Genomic DNA, 19062 nt, shown 5'->3' with positions numbered 1-19062 from the left:
CATCTACAAGTCCTCACCTGCTGTAAATCAAGGACAGCAGAAACAACACTGTAATCCCCACCCTGAACCTCATGGTCTTCCTGGGGATGAACAGCAAAGGCAGCCACCATCAGAGTAGGGTGGGGTGAGGCACATGTACCTCAAGAGCATGCAACTTTGGGGTTTCCTGCCTGACCTAGCAGAATGACTCAGACACTGATAATAACTATTATTATAATTGTTTCCGTAATTGGAAGATTTGCTGTCACATGACACTTGGGTACAGACTGCACACAATCATCTTTTGCAACTCTTATTCTAAACACTCTATACAAGGACTAGCAACATTTACTACCCATTAGCCCCCTCTGCAAGAATCCTGAAAGGATGCACTCCAGCAAAGCCAAGAGAAGTGGATAGCTGTGTGCAACCTTGGCAAGTTACTTTACCTTTCTGAATGTGTGCTTCTTCATCTGTAAAATGGGTTTCACAATGACCAATGGAACACAAACGATGAAGCAGCACATATTCAGAAGGGGAAAGTTACATAGCTGGGAATCTCCCAGTCCGGGGATGGAGCTCAGCTGGGACTCATTCTTGGATCCACGCTTTTAGTCACTGAGATTCTGTCGTCACCAGGAGATGAGGGGGCAATGAGGATTACATTTCAACACAGGCAAAAAAAGTGCTGGTGCTTCCAACACAGAAACATTTCATGCCCAGAATAGCGCCCTTTTCCCCTGGGTGTGCCTGAGTGTAGGTGAGGGTAATGCCTCTATCTCAAACAGTTTTGAGCTTAAAACTAAGTCTCTAGATTGGCACTTGCATGAAAGGTTGTGTTCTAGGAGGAACAGGCAATGCACTTTTCAACTTATACAGACAGACAAACAGACATACTCTCCCACAGCTGAATAACGGAAGGAACTAGCTCAAAAAGTCTTCGGGTATTTGCAGCCAGACAAGCCACATCTTCCCTTCTTTAGAGAAGGAAGACATCACATGTGACAGGAGAATTTTCTCAGGGCATGTAGGTCTCAAAAGAAACTCTGAGTGATAAATTATTTTTTTTTTGGTATCTTACTCCCAGGTGAACTCAGTTTTCCTTAAGGGTAGCAAAAGGATGTCTTTGTTTACCTGTGTAGCTTCCATGTCTCTCCAAGCCTGGCACATAGTAGGTACTCAACACCTTTATGTTGCATGACAACGAATGAATGGATAGACATGGCCATTATATGGTTGTGATGAAAAATGTAAGCTGTGGACCTGGAGTGAGCTGGCTTTACATCATGGCGCAATGTACTAGATGTACACGCAATCAATAAGGCCTCGTTCTGCCTCTATTCCCTCATTTTTAGAAAGGAGACAAAATAAATACTAACTTGACAAAAGAGCTGGAAGAATTCAGAGATGGGGGTATGAGCACAATCCTACCTTACCAGGATTTGGGGGGGGAGGGGTGGATCTATCCCTTTACTTCTAAGGAGGACACTCTAGTCTGGGAAGGGAAAGTGCATTCTAATACCTTACAGCTTGACCTCACAGAGACAAAGGTTGCCTATTTTTAGAGGGCCACAGAAGTTAGGTGTTGCCGCAGGTGCCATGTTTGCAGAAATGGAGGGAATGGGGGCTCTGCTCGGGCAGTCACACCACCCGTCACTGTTTCTTTGTGGACCAGGATTTCAGAGGGTGGACTTTCCAGTCCTGTTCAGAAGAAACCACCTAGGGGATTGACAAAACAAAAATACATCCCAAGAGGAACAGCCACAGTGACTGGCAGTGCTCAGACCTGGAAGAACTAAGGCATGGGACAAGACCCATCCTGCATGGTCCCAGACTAATATTCAAAAGCAGTGAGGAGGCAGATTCCAGTGGGAGTTCAATTCTAGAAAGGGGCTTCCTTTGCCCAAGGTCAAGGTACAGTGCAGATGACCACAGATCAAGGTGTATAATCCAGAGCAGAGAGTGTAACCCCCAAGTCCAAGCTTCACAAGTGCACCGCCAGTACAGGAAGAAGGGTGGAAGAGGCGAAGAAATCGCCTTTCCCCCCACACCCCATCCAACCCTATTCTCTAAGTGAGCCGGATTTTTATGTATATGTATGCCTGTTTTGGTGCACTGAGCATTTTTTTGCAGGAATGAAGGCAGATATAGTCTGAATTCAAGGACTGTTTCTGAAATTTGTAGAAGTATGAGCCCACAGGATAATGCTGGGGTGGGTAGGAGAAAGAGGTATTGCCTTAAGGACCCTAAAGGGGGAGCCCTCCCAGGGTTGGGGGCTGGAGGCAAGAGGTGCTCCCCTCTTTGGAAAGAACAAGTCATGTTCTCAGAAGGAATGGTGGTGTTGGGGGTCTTAGGAGGGAGGAACCCCAGTCCAGGGCACCCTGCACACCCATATCTTATATGGACATGGAAGCAATGGGCCCCCAGACCTCAATGGACCCCAAAAGATTATCACATGAGGCGAGAATGTCAGTGACAACAGATTAAAAATCCAGTCCTGTTTTCTTGGCTACAAGCTTTCAGGATCCTGGGGTCATCCCAGGAGGAGGCGGGTCCCCATAATGACCAAGAAGGGATTTCCTGTTAATCTGCTCAGATGAGTGCTCAGAGGCAAATAAAGTAGATTTAAAGGAAATAAAGATATAGAAGTTCTTTGTGAATCTGCATTTGAGAAGTAAGATTCACAGCATAGCAGGAACACAGGCACCAGAGTATGCGAAATGACAACCACAGAAGCATCTGCTCTCCCTCCCCCACCTCCGTCAGAGATGGGCTCCCCAGATCTGCCAGCTGGAGAGTGGCCCTCCCTGCCTCCTGCCTTACCTGGGGAGCAGGTGCTTGCGGCTGACACAGAGGGCAGTCTGGTAGTCCTGGGTCACACACACCTTGTGAGGGCTGCATTTCACCTTCAGGCAGGGGTCTTTGGATGGGTCCAGGGCTGAAGAAAAAGAAAAAGAGGGGGATTAGGACCTCCAGGGAAACTGAATTTCTACTTCTCTAATAAATGAGTGGGAAATAAATACACCCTGTGCTTGCACCCCATGCTGCTTTCTGAGGCTTTGTGGGGATTGGAATTCTGCGTCTACTGCATACATGTTCTTCAGCAGCGCTGGCTTGGCTCCTGGGGGAGCGGCAGCATCTTCATCTTGGGTACAGATTACTCTTTAAAAATCCTTTAGCATCGTACATGCTCAGAGGACCGAGAGCTGCTTTTCCCTGTCTGGTTATTTGTCTCGCTATTGCTTTTTCCAACTTCATCCATGCCTAATTTTACTGATTTCCTACAACGTAAAAAGTCCTCGGGGACAGTTTTTTTTTTTTTTTGGCTTCAGTTCAACAAACACGAACTATGTGCATAAATAAGCCTATTTTAAGTTTTGTGAAGAACTTCAGGATGCGCAAGACAGTTTGGAGCCACGCAAAGTTACAATATAATAGGGAAGGAGGGAAGAAAGCTCACACATGCATATTTATTGTGCACGGCAGAATTAGATAAGGGCCATGACGGGCATATAAAATGATAAGCCAGCTCCAGAGAAAAAGAGAGATCAGTTTCTGGGGCAAGGATTAATGAAGCATTAATATGTGAATTGGATCTTGAAGTGTGGGCAGGATTTCAAAAAAACCCAGACAGAAAAGGCCATCCACGCAGGGTGGCCGGCACGCGCCCCGGGAGGGAGGCAAGTCTGGGCAATCCTAAAATATTCCATCTGAGGAGTCGGTGTGGTTTGTAGGTGGGAATAATGAGAAGGGGCAGAAGCTGATTCAACCAAGTAGCTCAGAAAGGGTCTCCAAAGACAGCCATTCCTAGAGCAGGCCGAGCAGCAGGCTCTGGGCTAATCAGCACTCAGCTGGCTGAGGTGCACTTGCTCTCAGGCAGGGGAGAGGCCTCGGGGAATTCTTTGCAAAACAAAAGCAACCAAGCCATCTCCCAGCTCAGGGGGCCCAAAGCCTATTAGGTGGTAAATCTTTCGTAACTGCTCTCTGAAGCCAAGGGAGGAGATGTCTCCCCAAGTCTTCTTCAACCCCCACACGCAAACGTTCAGTTACACAGATTGCATCCTGGCAGAGACAGCAGAACCACTCCAGTGCTCCAATGCCACCAATGCCACCGTTCCCTCAACTGTCACGATCCCTCTGCAGTCATCATTACTCTCAGCACCCCACCCCCAGAATCTCAACACTGTTTTTGTCAGATTGGCTGCCGAGAATTTCTCCAGGGGCCTGAGCAAGTAACATCCAGTGCCATCTCTGCTGCTTGAACAGCTTAGGGCAGTTGCCCCAGCTGCAGCAGCTTCAGCAACTATAAAACAAAAAGCAGGGGGTATTCTTCGGCTCATCGGGGCGGCAACAAGACACGGGTCCTGTTCCTGGGGGGGTCACCAGGCAGAGCCCACTCCACAAAGATGTGGCCTGCTGTCTGGAGGTGAGTGGAGGGAAACAGGCTGCAAGACCAGGGAGAGGCTGACTAGAGCCCCAGAGACAAGGGGCTCACTCCCAGCAATTCGGTAGCTGAGGGTTGCTTCTACAAGGCAAGAGTTGGCTCCCAGAGTCCTCTGAGGCTGGGTCTTCCAGAAACTTTCAGCAACAACTTCCTAGTGCCAGGTGTCATCTCTTAGTTCCTAGGGGTGCCCACCTGAGAATCCAGGAGGCTGATGTGGCACCAGGTGGGTAAACTGCTCTCCATTCCCGGCCCCAGGGTGGCAGTTCAGCCAACCCTGACTTACTTGCCAAGATGCAAACAAGATGAGACAACAGTTAAGAAGAGTTTCCAGATGACCACTGATGACGATGATGCCGTGTCTGGAGTTAATGGATTTGGAGCTAGTGCAGGGTCCTTGGGTTCACTCTGGGAAAGGTGTCACCAGAGCTCCCCTTCCAGCGGCGAGTTTCCCCGGAGAGTGTCTCCATGAGACAGAGATGGCAGTTATATTTTAAAAAACAGGTTTATTAGGGAATGGGACAGAAGAATGAAGGACACTTGCACAGACACAAGCGGGCAGGAAGAGCTGCCCGGAAAGGGACAGGTTTGCTGAGAGAGGCCTGCATGGTTGCAGGCGGGGGACCTTGAGGAGAGCGGCCTCTGCTGAGGGAGGTCCATGAGAAGCCCCCGGCATGGTGCAGGTCATGGGCGGGCAGGAAACTACTGCCCTGTGGAGGGAGAGAGTTGGTGAAAAGAAGCACCTGCATAGGCACAGGTGGGCAAAGAGAGTGCTGTCCCCGCCTGTGCAGAGACTGCACTGACAGACTTCTCTTTGGGAGGGGCTCACTCTTTACCTCTGGATCTGTGCTCCAGACACTCCCTACAGCAGTATGATATCTGCTGGGATCTTATGCTTTGTAATCTAGGCTTTGGGGCCTTTTTATAGCTGGGTCAATGGCTATGCTAATCCCCTATCCCCACCTCCAGCTCTTGGCATTGTGTGAGCCAGGTTTATGGTCTTATGGCATCTCCTTCCAGTTTTTCTATTCTTGTCCTCCATCAACAACCATGCTGGTCCTCTGCTGTCCCTTCTTCTCACACTTCCAGCCACTAGAGGATGAATTAAGACACTCATGGTTCTCAAGAAACTTGGGGATCACACCACTGGCAGCCCCAGTCGCAGGCACCAGTGGAGAGATTTCCGTGCCAGATGCCAAGTGCCGCCGAACCCCTGGGGTTCTCACCGGAGTGGATCTGCCCAAGGAATATCAAAATCTGCAGCACAACCGGGCCAGCTTTTGGCCACATTCTAGCTTTCGGATTCTGCAGTCAATCTCACAAATGTGCAAAGTCCACACTGAGCCCAGAAGGGCTCAGTGAACAGTGCAATCTCAAGACAAGTCAGCCAAGTGCGGCAGGGAGGGCGAAGACTCCAGGCCAGTGTTCCTGCGTCTGAAGGTCGGCTCTGCTGCTGACTAGCTTTCATGAACTTCAGCTGCCTCTTCTGCAAGATGAGGGTGTAATAACAGTACCTTCTATTGCTTAGCCTTGTCATGAGGAATGAGTTAATATTTGTAAGTGCTTAGCATAGACCTGGACCATGTTAAGTAGCTCATCAGTGTTTGTTAATTTTTTGTGTTTGGATTTTGTCCCCAGAGAGAATGAAGCTTCATAATGACAAGGACAATCGCTAACACTCACCCCAGCGCTTCTGACGAGCAGGCAGTGAACTGAGCCCTCTAATTGGATTACATATTTAATTCTCAAAACCACCGAAGGAGGCAGCTGCTGTTCACATACCCATTTTACAAATAACAGTATGGAAGATGTTTAACACCTACTCAGTTGACACCAGAAACCAAACCCCTCAGCATCAAAGGTCTCTTAAAATGCTGACTATCTCCCACCAAGTACAGCACATGCACTAGGTTCTTGAGAGACACTCCAGGCACAATGAGACTTGAGGGGTAAAAGTATGGGGCAGCCAGGAGCCTGGTGCTGCTGACCTGGGTCTCACGAGGCTGCCCTGATGTAGCACACACACAGCCCCTGTGCTTCCACCACACCGAGGGACCCCATCCTGGACTACCCTCTGCTGACTTCATCCAAAGGCCGCCACCCTCCAAATGAGTCAAGTGACTGGTGGTCTGGTCAATTTCCTTTCTGCAAACTTTCCATCCATTACACTTCCCTCAGGACAACTACCATAAGATCATCCTTCCTCCAATTCTTAAAGCTAATATTTCTTTAAAAAAAAAAAAAAACACTCCTACCAAAAATACTAATAAAAATCATCAGCTATTTCACTCCATAGACATACTAACAATTTCATAGAGAAATAGGCTATTAAAATTACCAGGCTCTAAAAACTTCAAACACATATGCAAATTATTTAGAGTGAGCAGACTTCATAGAATAGCAAAATAGTAACAAAGCAAGCTGCCAGCATTCATTGAATCACCAGAATGTATTTTGTTTTGGGAAAAGAGCAACACTGGGCTTGAAAGGGGATGAGGACCAGGAGCAGAGAGGCTATCGTTTCCATTTCAATGGGCCTCCCAAATACACTTTTCCAAGTGGCCCCAAGGGGCTTGGTGACACTGCTGAAAGGCTCCTGGCACCATCCTGGACAGGGCTGTGAGGCTCGCTTTCCAAAGCGAACGATAAGGGACTGAATAGTAAGTGGCATTTGAGAGGCCCGTTAAAAAGGTTCAGGGACTTTGTGCATGGGAGGAGGTAGGAGAGAGCTGCAGTTGGTGACAGCCCTGGAGGGGGCTGAAGCTTCCCTGTCCAGGGCTAATGACTTCTGGAGCCCATGCTCCCAGTGTCTCCCCAGCACACCCTTGGTGACAGGAAGCAACAGTCACTGCAAGACACTAAAGTCCTGTGTCCCCTGCACCTCTTCGGTCATGATTCCTGGAGATTGACATGGTCTTAAGCAGGATAACATGCCTAGCACAGAAAATAACCCCATGGGAGGCTAATGTTGCGTTCCTGCCCATACCTGAAAAATGAGCCCAGTGTCACCTGGGCCCTGACACGCCATCACTTCATGTTTTAAATAACATTGTACAAAAAAACTTTTTTCAAAGGAAAACAAAAGAAGAATGAATGAATTTTAAGAAAGATTTGTTGAGCTGAAAAACATTGAATTCAAAAGCCAGTTAATTACTGACTTCATGTAAGCTTTTTATTTTTAATTAATTTTATTTTTTAAGTTTGCTGCTTGGTCTCAATTATGGTAGTGATATTTTCATTATCTTAATTGTTTCCGAACTTGTTTTTCAGTTCGAGTTATTTTTTAATTAGCAACATTGATTTTCAAATCCTGAATCGAGCCCTCTAGCGTACATCCTGTAGGCAGAGGCAGCAGTGACCAGAGCTGACCAGAGCAGCCCTGCGTCACCTGGGCCGTGACACATGCTTATGTTTATCCCATTAGTATTTGCAAAGCGTCCTCGGCGGGGCCTCTTTCGCAGGCTGGAGGCAGCAATTCTAGCATGAACCAGACGCCACCCTTGCCCTCCAGCAGCTCACAGCTCAACAGAGACTACAGGCAGCAGTCCTGTGCTCTGCGAGAGGAGAGCTACCTCACGCCGCCCTTCGGAACATCAGGTGAGACTTCCTGAGAGACTAACATCTATAGCAAAGTATGCTGAACTGCAGGAATAGGGTAAGGAAGAACATTCCGAGTTTAAAAAAGCACCCTTTCAGGGGTAAGAGAAGTCACAACAAGCTTGGGGACTGGAAGTGTCTCTCCCGGCTGCAGCAGAGGCGGCACATGGTAAGGTGGAAGAGATGGCAGCAGCATCGTGAAGGCCCCTAGTGGGACTCTGGGGCCAGGGCATGGCCTCCGCATCCCACAGTCAAGACAGGCATTGTGAAACCTGGTGAGGTCTGGGGCCCCCCTGGCGGAAGCTGGTAGGAAGAGAGAACCTTTTGCATATATTTTACCTAAGAAGAGGTGTCTTGATATGACTGGACATGCTGCATACCCTCCAAATGAGAGGGGATGTCAGAGTAGAGGTCCCAGTGGTCACCTCTTAGCACCCCCTTTCCTCCTCTGAGGACCTCCAGGCTCCCTCTGCGTGTATCAAGCCACTTGGGATTCTGGGAGGCAACAATCCTATCAGTAAGATAGAAAAGCAGAGACTTAGGGTAGAACAGCCTTATGAACCTGTGGGCCACTCTGGTGACACCCAGAAACTTGCTCAGATAAAAGGCCACTCCATTTGCAAAAAGCTGACATATTGATGATTATCGGTGGCCTCCTGGTAGCTTTTAAGATTGCTCTATGGCCAAATCAACGCTCATCTGAGGTTCGTCTGAACAGCGAAGACACTCCTACTGATTCATTAGGAAAGACTTAATGGATGATTGACAGAGAAATTACTCCAAACTGCTAAAACCTCGTCAAGCTAAGATCCCAAACATTTATTGCAGCTTGTCTGTCCCCATGGTAACCCGCGCATGCATCTTGCTTCCCCCACTCTCCAGAGGGACTTATTTACTAGCTGACAACAAGAACCTCACAGAATACAAAATAAAAGATTCCGCCCATAGGATTTTGCTGGAACGAGGGCAGCATGGCAGCTTGGAAAGCCCTGTCACATTCTCAGTTTTCAAATCAAGGGGATGGCCAAGTTCTCTGAGTCCACACAAAGGGGCCTATTGGCCATGAGTGTAAATCTGACAGACGGCTGAGTGATACAGACAGCTCTACCTCTACACAGCCCAAGGCCTGGGGGATGGGACCAGGCGAGAGCATGACACGGGCAAGGACACAGGAGCAGAGGGTAAAAGAATAAAATAAAGGGCATCTGAGCTAAGAGAACCCTCTTAGGAAAAGACATTTTTCCTCCTTCAAACCAAAGGACAGAGAACTCTTTACTTTCTGTGTTAAAATTGAAAGTATCCTCACTCTTATGTTGTGTATGCATGTGTGTGCGCGTGTGTGTGTGAGTGTGGGGGGGGGCAGGTGGGAATAAGCTGGTAACAGCAATTTCTCAGTCATGACCTTAAATAACAACTGTTAAATAGAAAATAGAGGAGAATGGCTATGTAGGAATTTATTATCTAATTCCCTCAACTTTTTGGTGTATGAGAAAATTTTAATAATTAAGGGAGGAAAACAAACTATAAGCCAACAAGTCTGCCTGTTAGGCAAAAATGTGCGAGTCAATGGTCTATCCCAAGGGAAATTATGAACAACTTGAATGTCCTTCAGTATTTGTCTGACAGGGTGTCAGGTGTCCCACAAAGGTGACCAGAAGTCTATTTCTCATATCAGGGAGGCTGGAAGGCTGAGCTCGGGGGCTGCAGCATCAGGTTCTGGAGAGCAACACCTTCTTCCCAGATGAGTCATGTCTAAGTGCACAAGGAGAGTGAACGAGCTATCTAGGGGTCTGGGAATAAGGAGACCAATGCTATGGGATCAGCGCTCCACCTTCATGACCTCATTTAACTTCAGTAATTTCCTAAAAGACCCCACTTCTGAAGTTATGGCTTCAACGTATGAATTGGGGGAGGGAGAGAGGGATACATAAATATTCAGTCTACATACCAGCTACAGGGAAAGACCTATATGAACTAATGTAGGTAGATGTTTATGATTCATTAAGTGAAGAAACAAGTTAATGATGAGAACAACAGATTTGAATGGCAAAGTAACTTCCCAACATCACACAGCTGATAAAAAAAAAAAAACCACACACACACATACACACACAATGCACCACATCCCCTGGAGCTGATAAAAAAAAAAGTACTCAAGACCAGGTATGTCTGCTTCTAAAGCAATTGCCCTTTGCCCTTCCCATTCTAATTTCCTTGAAAAGAAACCTATCCCCCACACCAGCCCCAGATCCCCCTCACACACTTGGGGCCTCAGTGTCTCCCACTATCCCACTATCCCTTATCTCCTAGGGGTGACATCTGCAATAACCTGTGCATGAATTCAGACTCCTTACAGCCCTAGGGTTAATACTGATGCTGCCTGCCAGTGACAGGTCTAGAAACATTCCCTGAAAAAGGCAGAGTCTCCTGCTTCCAGACAATGTACTGCTGTAGGAAGACAATGACAAGTCACAACCAATGCCCGGGCCAGCGCCAGTGTCCAGCCATGAGGGATGTTGTCATCTGCCACTGATGTGTAAGCGTTCAGGGTATCTGCTGGCTGGAAGGAATGGCAGTGTCTGGAAAGAGCTTTGTCCCTCTGCTTACACTCAAACACTCTGTGCAATCACTGATAAGTCTAACATGGCTCATTTACATGTCCTGGTCATTAGAGAAGAAGGTGTTAAGCGGCGTCGACTGGAACAGCTGTGGAACTGTGCTCCATAAAATCACAGGCCATGGCATTTTATTAGCCTGGCCGGTCAGTGCCCTCTTCTCAAAGCTATCACCTCCCACTTTCCCCTGCGGCCCAGATGCTCTGGGCTGGTGAGACAAGGACCCTCACTCTGCGTCACTGAGACAGTGCCTTCCACTTAAAAGTGAGAATGGGAAGTGGAGGAGTAAGGACAGAAGGGGAAAAGAACCAAGATGAGTGAGGGAAGGAGGAAGCACTCTGTTATAGAATACTCATCTCCTTAGGGGACAGGCAGTGGACACAGTGACATCCACCAACCTTAAAACAATGCACTATAATTCAAATTCACCAATGAGGAAATGGAAGTGGCAATCAGTTAATTATTACTTATCAATGATAAATTATAATTTATCAATTATTAATAAGAATTTATCAATGAGGAAAGTGATGCAGAGATGCTAACTAACCTGTGTGTGGTTACACAGCTGCTAGGTCTGCATTTTAGTCTAGGTAAGTCTCACACCAACAGCCGAGGCCCAGAGATGCCAGGCCACTCATGAGAACATCTTATGATGGGGGAAAAGGGGACGATGTAGAGACAAGCAGCATCATACCGACATCTCCCCAGAATCACATGCCAAGGACCCCAGAAAGAACTTACGGTTATCAAAACATTGCATTATCAGAAGTCAAAGCCAATTTATTGGATATTTGAATAAACTTAAGTTACTTTTACAGAACTAAAATTTTTCTTTAAAGGCAATGCTGGGCCCAATGGACTTAACTCTCTCTCTCTCTCTCAGATTTAAAAAACAACATGCACCGGGTGAACACTGTGGCTCCCTCTGTGAAGGGGTCTGTGAAGTGTGTATTGAGTCCATTGGAGAGATGCCAAAGCCCAGTGGTGACCATTCAGGGTCACACAAAGAATGACCTCACCTGCAAATGACCTCATCTCCCAAAAGAGGGTCAAGATACCATCCACGGAGAAGTCAAACTCATCCACCAAAATGGCCAGAAAGTATTAAAATGTTACAATAGCAAGGTACATGGATACCATGTCACAGTAAGTGACAGAAATCATTCCTAATACATTTACAAGCAAAGGAGAATTACTTAGAATATAAAAGAAACAGTTCTATATCTAGGAGAACAAGAGTATAGGAAAAGCACAATAAAAATATTTCCAGAAAAAAAATGCAGACTTTGAAGACTGCAGCTAGTAAAGTCCATCTTTGTTTTTTAACCTATGCTTCACTTTAATGCAATTTAAATAACTGTAAAAGATAGGGGGTTTTCCTCCAGATCATTCAGCAGACCTAGTTGCTGGTCATGTAAAAATGGGGAAGCTGAGAAACTCCATGAGTTAATTTAGTGCGTTTAAAAGTAAAGCGTCCAAGGTTTGGATTAGAGAAATGTGGGTGTGAGAGAAGCATAGCTGTGCCTCTTCCTGCCTCTGTGATGTTGGAAGATTCCTCAATTAATTAGACTTTGGTTAATATAGAGAGACTTCACTGGAGTGAAGTCACTGTGAGGAGACCCTGATGAGATAATGCATGAAAGCCCCCCAGCATGGGGCCTGGACATGTTCTGTTTTCATTCTCACCATCTTATCAGCTTTTTTTACCTTGTTTCTACAACACAGGGCATAGGTGTATATACAGCAGGGGACCCTAGACATTTCAGAGACTCAAGATCTGGGTGCCATTTCCAACCTCAAATATGGGACTCAGCTCCGCAAGAAACATTAAAGTTTCTAAATGTCTGAATGAAGGGGTTATTGGCTCAGAAAAATTCTGCTGATTACCCAGATCTATACCACCACTCACCTGTTATATGACAATAAGGAGTCCATATATCTCTAGTAAAGTCAAGTCCTGCTTGTCTCACTGCAAAGATTATAAGCTCTAGGGATGAAGAATGACTACCTTTTTATCCCCCCTAAATTCTGTGCACTAAGGACTTAAAGTAAAGCCTTATTATAAACTGACAAAGTAAATTTACACACAAACTTATTATATTGGGTGGGGGAGGTGGGAAGAGGAAAGAGGAGAGCTTTAGAGCCAGACGCACTACCAGAGACAAAGGACAAAGTCTTTGAGCCTTGAAAAATGTCTACTGGAGAGCCAATGAGTTTGAATGTTAAAATAACCCAAGAGCCTATATTCAGGCACAATCAGTAAAAGGCTAGGGAGAAAAAGAATTTGGTTAAGAAAAAAAGAATCTGGTAAACATTGCTGATGCAAGAAGGCTGGAGTCCTGGCAGGCTGGTAACACGGGGCATGATAGAGACAAATGGGCAGGCAGGATTCACTGGGCAAGTTTGATGTACAAGATTGGTGCTTTCTGATCTGACTGCCCCCTGTCCTGTGCCATAGAGCTGGACAGGGTCAGGTGTTCCATGAATCCAAGAGAGTAAAGTCTTTAGGGAAGGTCTGTCCCATATTGCAGAAGTGGGTGCTCAAAGACCTCTCGGAGATTTGGAGCAAGGTGTCACTTCTGTCATGTGGATCCTGAAGAGCAGAACCTGGGACAGAGCTCTCATGAAGCAGTGCAGCGCTCATGCACCAGCAACTTCGCTGAACAGTCTAAGGTCCAGCCGATGAAGGGAAAATGAGCAGCCCCAGGTTATCGGTGCCTCTCACAGCCTGCTCTCCGTTCCCTGTTTTTCACAATCCAACCTACCCCTGGCTTCTCACTCTATGCCAAACAAGGACATGCAAATCTACAGTGCCTCTCTCTGAAGCATCTCTTTTACTAGATGGAAGGTAATTTAAAATTTTTTTTAAATATTAAGGCAATCACTGATCTACTATGAAGCAGAAAGCAAAATTTATATAAATTTGTAGAAGAGACTTCAAAAAATATCCATGCTCACAGAGGGCTCTGTCCCCTGAACCTCAGAGTAGGTGTTTACTTTTTACTGTATCTTAAGGGTTCTTTGGCAGAAACATTTGAGAAGGGTTGAAAGTGTTTTCCAAGTTTAAAGAGTCCTAGAAGGAAGTGGAGAGCTCTCCAGGGTACTGATATCTAAGGCTGAAAACCAATAGCAGTAAAAGTATACACAAAGAACCTTCATAAGCAAATTGTTCGTTCCTAAGGGAACAGAGCGCAGCTCCACTTAAAGTGGGTTAATCAGAATTGCACCCCATGCCCCCTGGGAAGACTCCCCAAGCTATCTTTTTCCGGACATCTCAATATCACTGGTTAAAGACCCTGGGGTTTTCCACAACACAGACCCCACGTATAATCAAATGCCTTTTTTTGAGAGCCTTCAATGTGCTGAGCATTGGGGGCAGTTTACAAATGACTTACAAAGCATTTATAGCTCCCCAGGTATTAATATCAAAATTGAAGCTGTTACTATTTTTGTCCCTCCTACTGTTAATTTTTCTAAAATACTTGGCTCTGGATTTATAAGTGGGTAATTGGAGACTATTCATTTCCAAGTCCTTTCTTTCTCCAATTAGGGAAGATTCATTTCTGCTTTCTTGGGATGGTTCCCAAGGTTATTAAATTCCATTCCTTAACTGATAACATTAAGCAATCACAACAAAAGTTAGTGCCGACTGGTGCTGGGTTTTTTTAGAGACACCTTCTAAGCTGTAAGAAACCACTTCAAGCTGAGAGAAGAATGGTTGCATCTCTCACTGTAGGTTTTCATAAGTGTCATATCACATAAGTCTTGTGTATTGCCATTGTTCCCCTGTTTTTTTGTGCCCCACACTGTTCAATCATTGCTGAAATACTTTTCTGCACACATCTTTAAACAAGCTAAGAAATTCACAATTTCAACCGGTCTACAACCAGCTCTCTCTCCTGCCTGTCTCTTTACTAGTGCATCACTCAATGGCCAATTACCTCCTTTACTCTAAGGTAAGGTCTGGAGTGTTAATATAAAACATAAATCAGGTCTTAATTGCACATGGAAGAAAGACGCAACAATAAATAATGGGCACATGCCTATGAGGTTTCCTAAGACAAATGCAGACCACACACAAGGATTACACATGTGCATTTTCATTCTTTGGCAATAAATACTGTGCACCCAGCAGGTAAGACAGAGGAATAATCATCTTTGGGTACTATAATGGCTGCAGAGTTGTTCTGTTTTGTTTTGTTTTTCACTAACAGAGGGGAACTGCTGCTCTTGTGTTTAAGTTTGTATACCAAAATTAATTTTAATAAAGAGCCTCATGACTCTGTCTTCTGCAGTCTGGTTTACACTTCAAGAATGTAGTTTTCCTTCCCATATTCTCCTCATTCTCCAACATTTACTCTACCTTTGGTTACACTGGACAACTCACACACCCTCAGATACCTGGCATGCTTTCATTCCTTGAGTGTGTAGATTGCAGGGTCCAATATAAAGAATGATTCCATTCTCACAATTACTTTATGAGACGTGTATCATCTCCTCTTGACATGAGCAAACTTAGAATTTGCCAAAGATCACGCAACTAGTAAGTGGTCAGGCTAGGATGTGACTCAAGTCTGTCTCAATAAAGCAGATGTCAAGTCCTAGAAGACCAAAGAAGCCCTCCTCCTTACTATGTGCTCCTCACCTAAACCATGTCTGGAATATCATGGGGTTCGATGACAGCAGCCAAATGAGTACACAGATGGCTCCAGATCCATAGGCTTAATGGCTACTTTACCCTGCTCTTGACTCCAGGAACCAAATGCTGCTCAGCATTTCTGAACCCTGAGACCTTTGACAGGTGTCTGCTCCAACAGACAGGGCAAATTGATGCTGAATAGACTCTTTGAGGGACATTTCTGGATGGATCATTGAACCTGGGATTTCTAGGTCTTACAGATGCAGAGGTAGAAGAATCCCTAGCCCATCCTCCAGACCATCGACCTTTAATATACAAAAGACTTTAAGACATTATTTCAGCAAACATTTATGAAACTCCTTTCACTTGCCAAGTACTATTTTAAGCATTGTGTATGCAGCAATGAGTCAGACAGAAGCCCTTTCTCATAAGGAACTGACATTCTAGTAGAGGGATGACATACAGTGGAAGGGGAAGTGGCTGGAAGAGAAGGGAAGAAAAGAAGGCAAGAAGGAGAGAAGAAGAAATATAGAAGAATACAGAAATATAGTAATAAGAGTTGCACAACTAATTTTAAAAGAGGAATGCCACAGAAAGCTCTAGGAGGTCACATTGGATGAAGAGGTCAGAGAAGACCTCTCAGAAGAGGTGACACTCAACCCATAGTCTGACAAGAAGCCAATGTTGTGAAGCTCAGTAGAGAAACCTCCCAGGAGAAGAACTGTAAAAATCCGAAGGCAGAATAGACCCTGGAGTGTGGGACACCTGAGGCTTCCAATGACACCTGGCTGGGATGGACCAAGACTTAGCTCTAGAATGACCAGTTCTCTGAAGTGTATCCATAGAGTAATGGGTCTTGAGGGAGAGAGCAATGGGATGAGGTCGAACTGAGGTGTGCCAGCCACTGCAGGCTGCCTTGCACTGGACATGTCCTCACTTTCATGACTATATCACCTTGCCCTGACAGGCCTGGGGCTCTGCTTCAACATGGGGGGCCTGACTAGCCATTGCTCAAGTTGCTGAGTTGAATGTGAACAGGCCAAGACAACCTGGGTGTCAGGCTTCCTGGATAGCATCTTTGCTCACAGAAGAAAATCACCAATGTGTGATATGAATTATACAGAAAGAGCCAAGAAACATGAACTTTGAGCTCTATACAGATCTAGTTGCACACCTGTGCTCAGCTCCTTAGATGCTATGTGATTTAGGGCAAATTATGCAGACTCTCTAAGCTGCCAATGAGAGTGGTAGCATCTCTCCCACATGGCAGTTAGGAGGTTTGGGTAAGACAATGTGTCGAATGTTGAACAAAGATCTAGGGGACTCCTCAGTAAATGTTTGTTTCAACTCTCTCACATGCTTCACCTTAAGTCGTCCTCATAGTTGTAATAGTTGAAACTGGATCTGTCTTCGAAAAGTCATTCAGGTTTCTCGATCAGGCCATTGTTAAGCCAAAGCACAGCCTTGAAATCATCTTGCCCCTATTGTCTACTTTCAGGAGACCTCCAATGAGTCACCTCTACTGCCCTACTGCCGGCCAAGCCCTGCTCTCTGCAGCAACCCCCGCCGGTGGCACTCTGCCAGCCTGCAGCCCACTTCCCCACACCCTGAACTCAGAAAAGGTGACAGGATGGCTTACCTCGCCACTAGGTGAGGTCATGCTGGCCACAAACCTGATGCTCCATAAACAGATGGGACGGAGTGAGCGAGAGAAGGACAATGATGAAATAAAGGACATTTTCCTTTCTCCTAAACACTGCTTCCCTATGCAAGTCTGTAACAGAGATTTTTTTGGCACTGGATCCCACTGGCTGGGGCTAAACCAGCCATCAGGCCTTTTGTGATCCTGAAAAGCTAATGAGAAGATGTGTTTCTGTGTAATCCAAACAGTTTTCATTTCATGCCCAATCGTTTTTTAAATGAGCAACAAATCTCCCTGTTGTGTTCCTTCCTCTGACCAACAAAAAATCCGCCCGGTCTTTTCACGAGCGCTGTCCAATCCACAAGGGCAAGAGCCTTAATTCCAATTCAAAGTCCCAGCCACAAAAGCGGACCCGCTGGGCCCCCTTGCTCCCTCCTAAGACATTTCCCTCATGGGGAGCACAGTTTAAATCCAGGACTTTTTGAACTTGGATTAAAGAAACAGCTCACTGATTTTAAAGTCATTTTTAAATAGCAAGCTGACAACATTTCAAAGAGTTCACTACTGTTTGGGGCAATGATATTAACCAGCAGAGCAAGACAAAGCTTCATCAGTGGGGGTAGAAATTCCCACAGCCATTGGGCCTCCCCTGGTGGCGCAGTGGTTGAACTCTGGGTTGCGAAGCTGCCCACAGTCTCTGCAGCGCTGATTCGATCCCGGGCCACTGGGCAAGGGTCCCACATGGCACAGCAGACCTCTCCTGCTGTGCCCGCTGCTCCCCTCAGCAGTGTACTTCGTCAGTCTGCCTGTTCTGCTCCCTGCTCTGGCGAATTCTCTCACCCTCCCGTGCTCTGACTGTACCCAGTGCTTGTATAAATAAATAAATAAATAAATCTTTTTTGAAAAAAACAAATTCCCACAGCCATGAGTTTAGGGACATCAGGAATACTTTTAAGAGGAAGCAGAAGTGCCTGCGTATCCCCAGCAGAGGGGCAGGCCTGTGGCTGCAGGAGAGGAGTGACGTGCTGGACACTGTCTGGTGTGCTCAGTGGGCATCTGCTGGGGATGCTTCCAGGGGCATCATTCCACCTCAAGTCATCCCTTGCCAAGAGTTTGCTCATTTACCCCTTAGGGGCTAATTCCTTATGAGAGCACATCTATTTATCAATCCCTCTCCCCTTAGACTTCAAAAAAGAAATCAGCAGAACAGAGTTCACTCTGAAGTAATTGACAGCTAATGAGTCATCTATTAGTCAAGCACAGACCCTCACTGAGATCTGCGTGTGGCATCTCAGGTACTGAGGAGGAGGGGCCGCCAATCTCTACACAGGCCCATGAGCCTCACCCAGAGTGTCCCCAAGATGATGGGAACTTGTAAAGAAAGGACACAGAACCTGCTGAAACAGCTAGAGCTGGAAGAGATAGAGCAAGAATCCAGACAGACCAGGATCCAGAGCCACCTGGGACCAGCGGCCACCAGGAGCGGGCGCAGGCCCCCCACCCTGCGGGCGTGCTGTGATCAGCCTACACGGTGCTTGCACAATCTTCATTCAGTTGCTAGCAATGACCAATTAGAGACTAGCATCTAAAAATCCCATATGTACTTCTGGGTTATTTTAACTGGAAGATCAGGCCACACTTGCATGCATCCCTACATGGCTGCGTCCTTTCCACTATCATTTCCTTCTCCCTTTACACTCAGTTTCACCTCAATTCCTTTCCTTCCTTTTTTTAAAAAAGATTTATTTATACATACAAGAATTGGGGTACAGGCCAGAGTTGTGGGGGTGAGAGGATTCACCGAGACAGAGTGGGGACCAGAACAGGTGGACTGACTGAAATACACTGCTGAGGGGAGCGAGCAGCGGGCGAGTCAGGAGAGGTCTGCTGCACCACGTGGGTCACCTTCCTGGCCAGGGATCGAACTCGTGCTACAGTGGTTGTGGATAGCTTCATAGGTTGCATCTTAACCCCTTGTGCCACCAGGGAGGCCCCTCCTTTCCGTCTTGCCGGCATTGATCACCTGTCTGGTTCTGAAGGCACTTGTGTTGGGTCCATGTCACTGTAAGAACCTATCTCTTCTTCATGAAATTTCTTCTCCAAGCAAAGACTCTAAAGACCAACAATATAGGAATGTTCCAGAAGAGTT

General features: G+C 46.3%; 1 protein-coding gene across 1 annotated transcript in view; it reads right to left on the bottom strand.

Moving 5' to 3' along the window:
• Positions 1-19062, bottom strand: part of SPOCK1 (SPARC (osteonectin), cwcv and kazal like domains proteoglycan 1) — a 508642-nt gene that overhangs the window by 170873 nt on the left and 318707 nt on the right. The window contains exon 3 of the mRNA XM_037508344.2: positions 2803-2917. Within this exon, the coding sequence (XP_037364241.2) occupies positions 2803-2917 (115 nt within the window). The remainder of the gene's footprint in view (positions 1-2802; positions 2918-19062) is intronic.

Source organism: Talpa occidentalis, unplaced genomic scaffold, assembly GCF_014898055.3.
Source record: "Talpa occidentalis isolate TD23 unplaced genomic scaffold, MPIMG_talOcc4v2.1 talOcc4.13, whole genome shotgun sequence".
Taxonomy (NCBI): Eukaryota; Metazoa; Chordata; class Mammalia; order Eulipotyphla; family Talpidae; genus Talpa; species Talpa occidentalis.
This window is presented reverse-complemented; position numbering and strand designations above follow the sequence as displayed.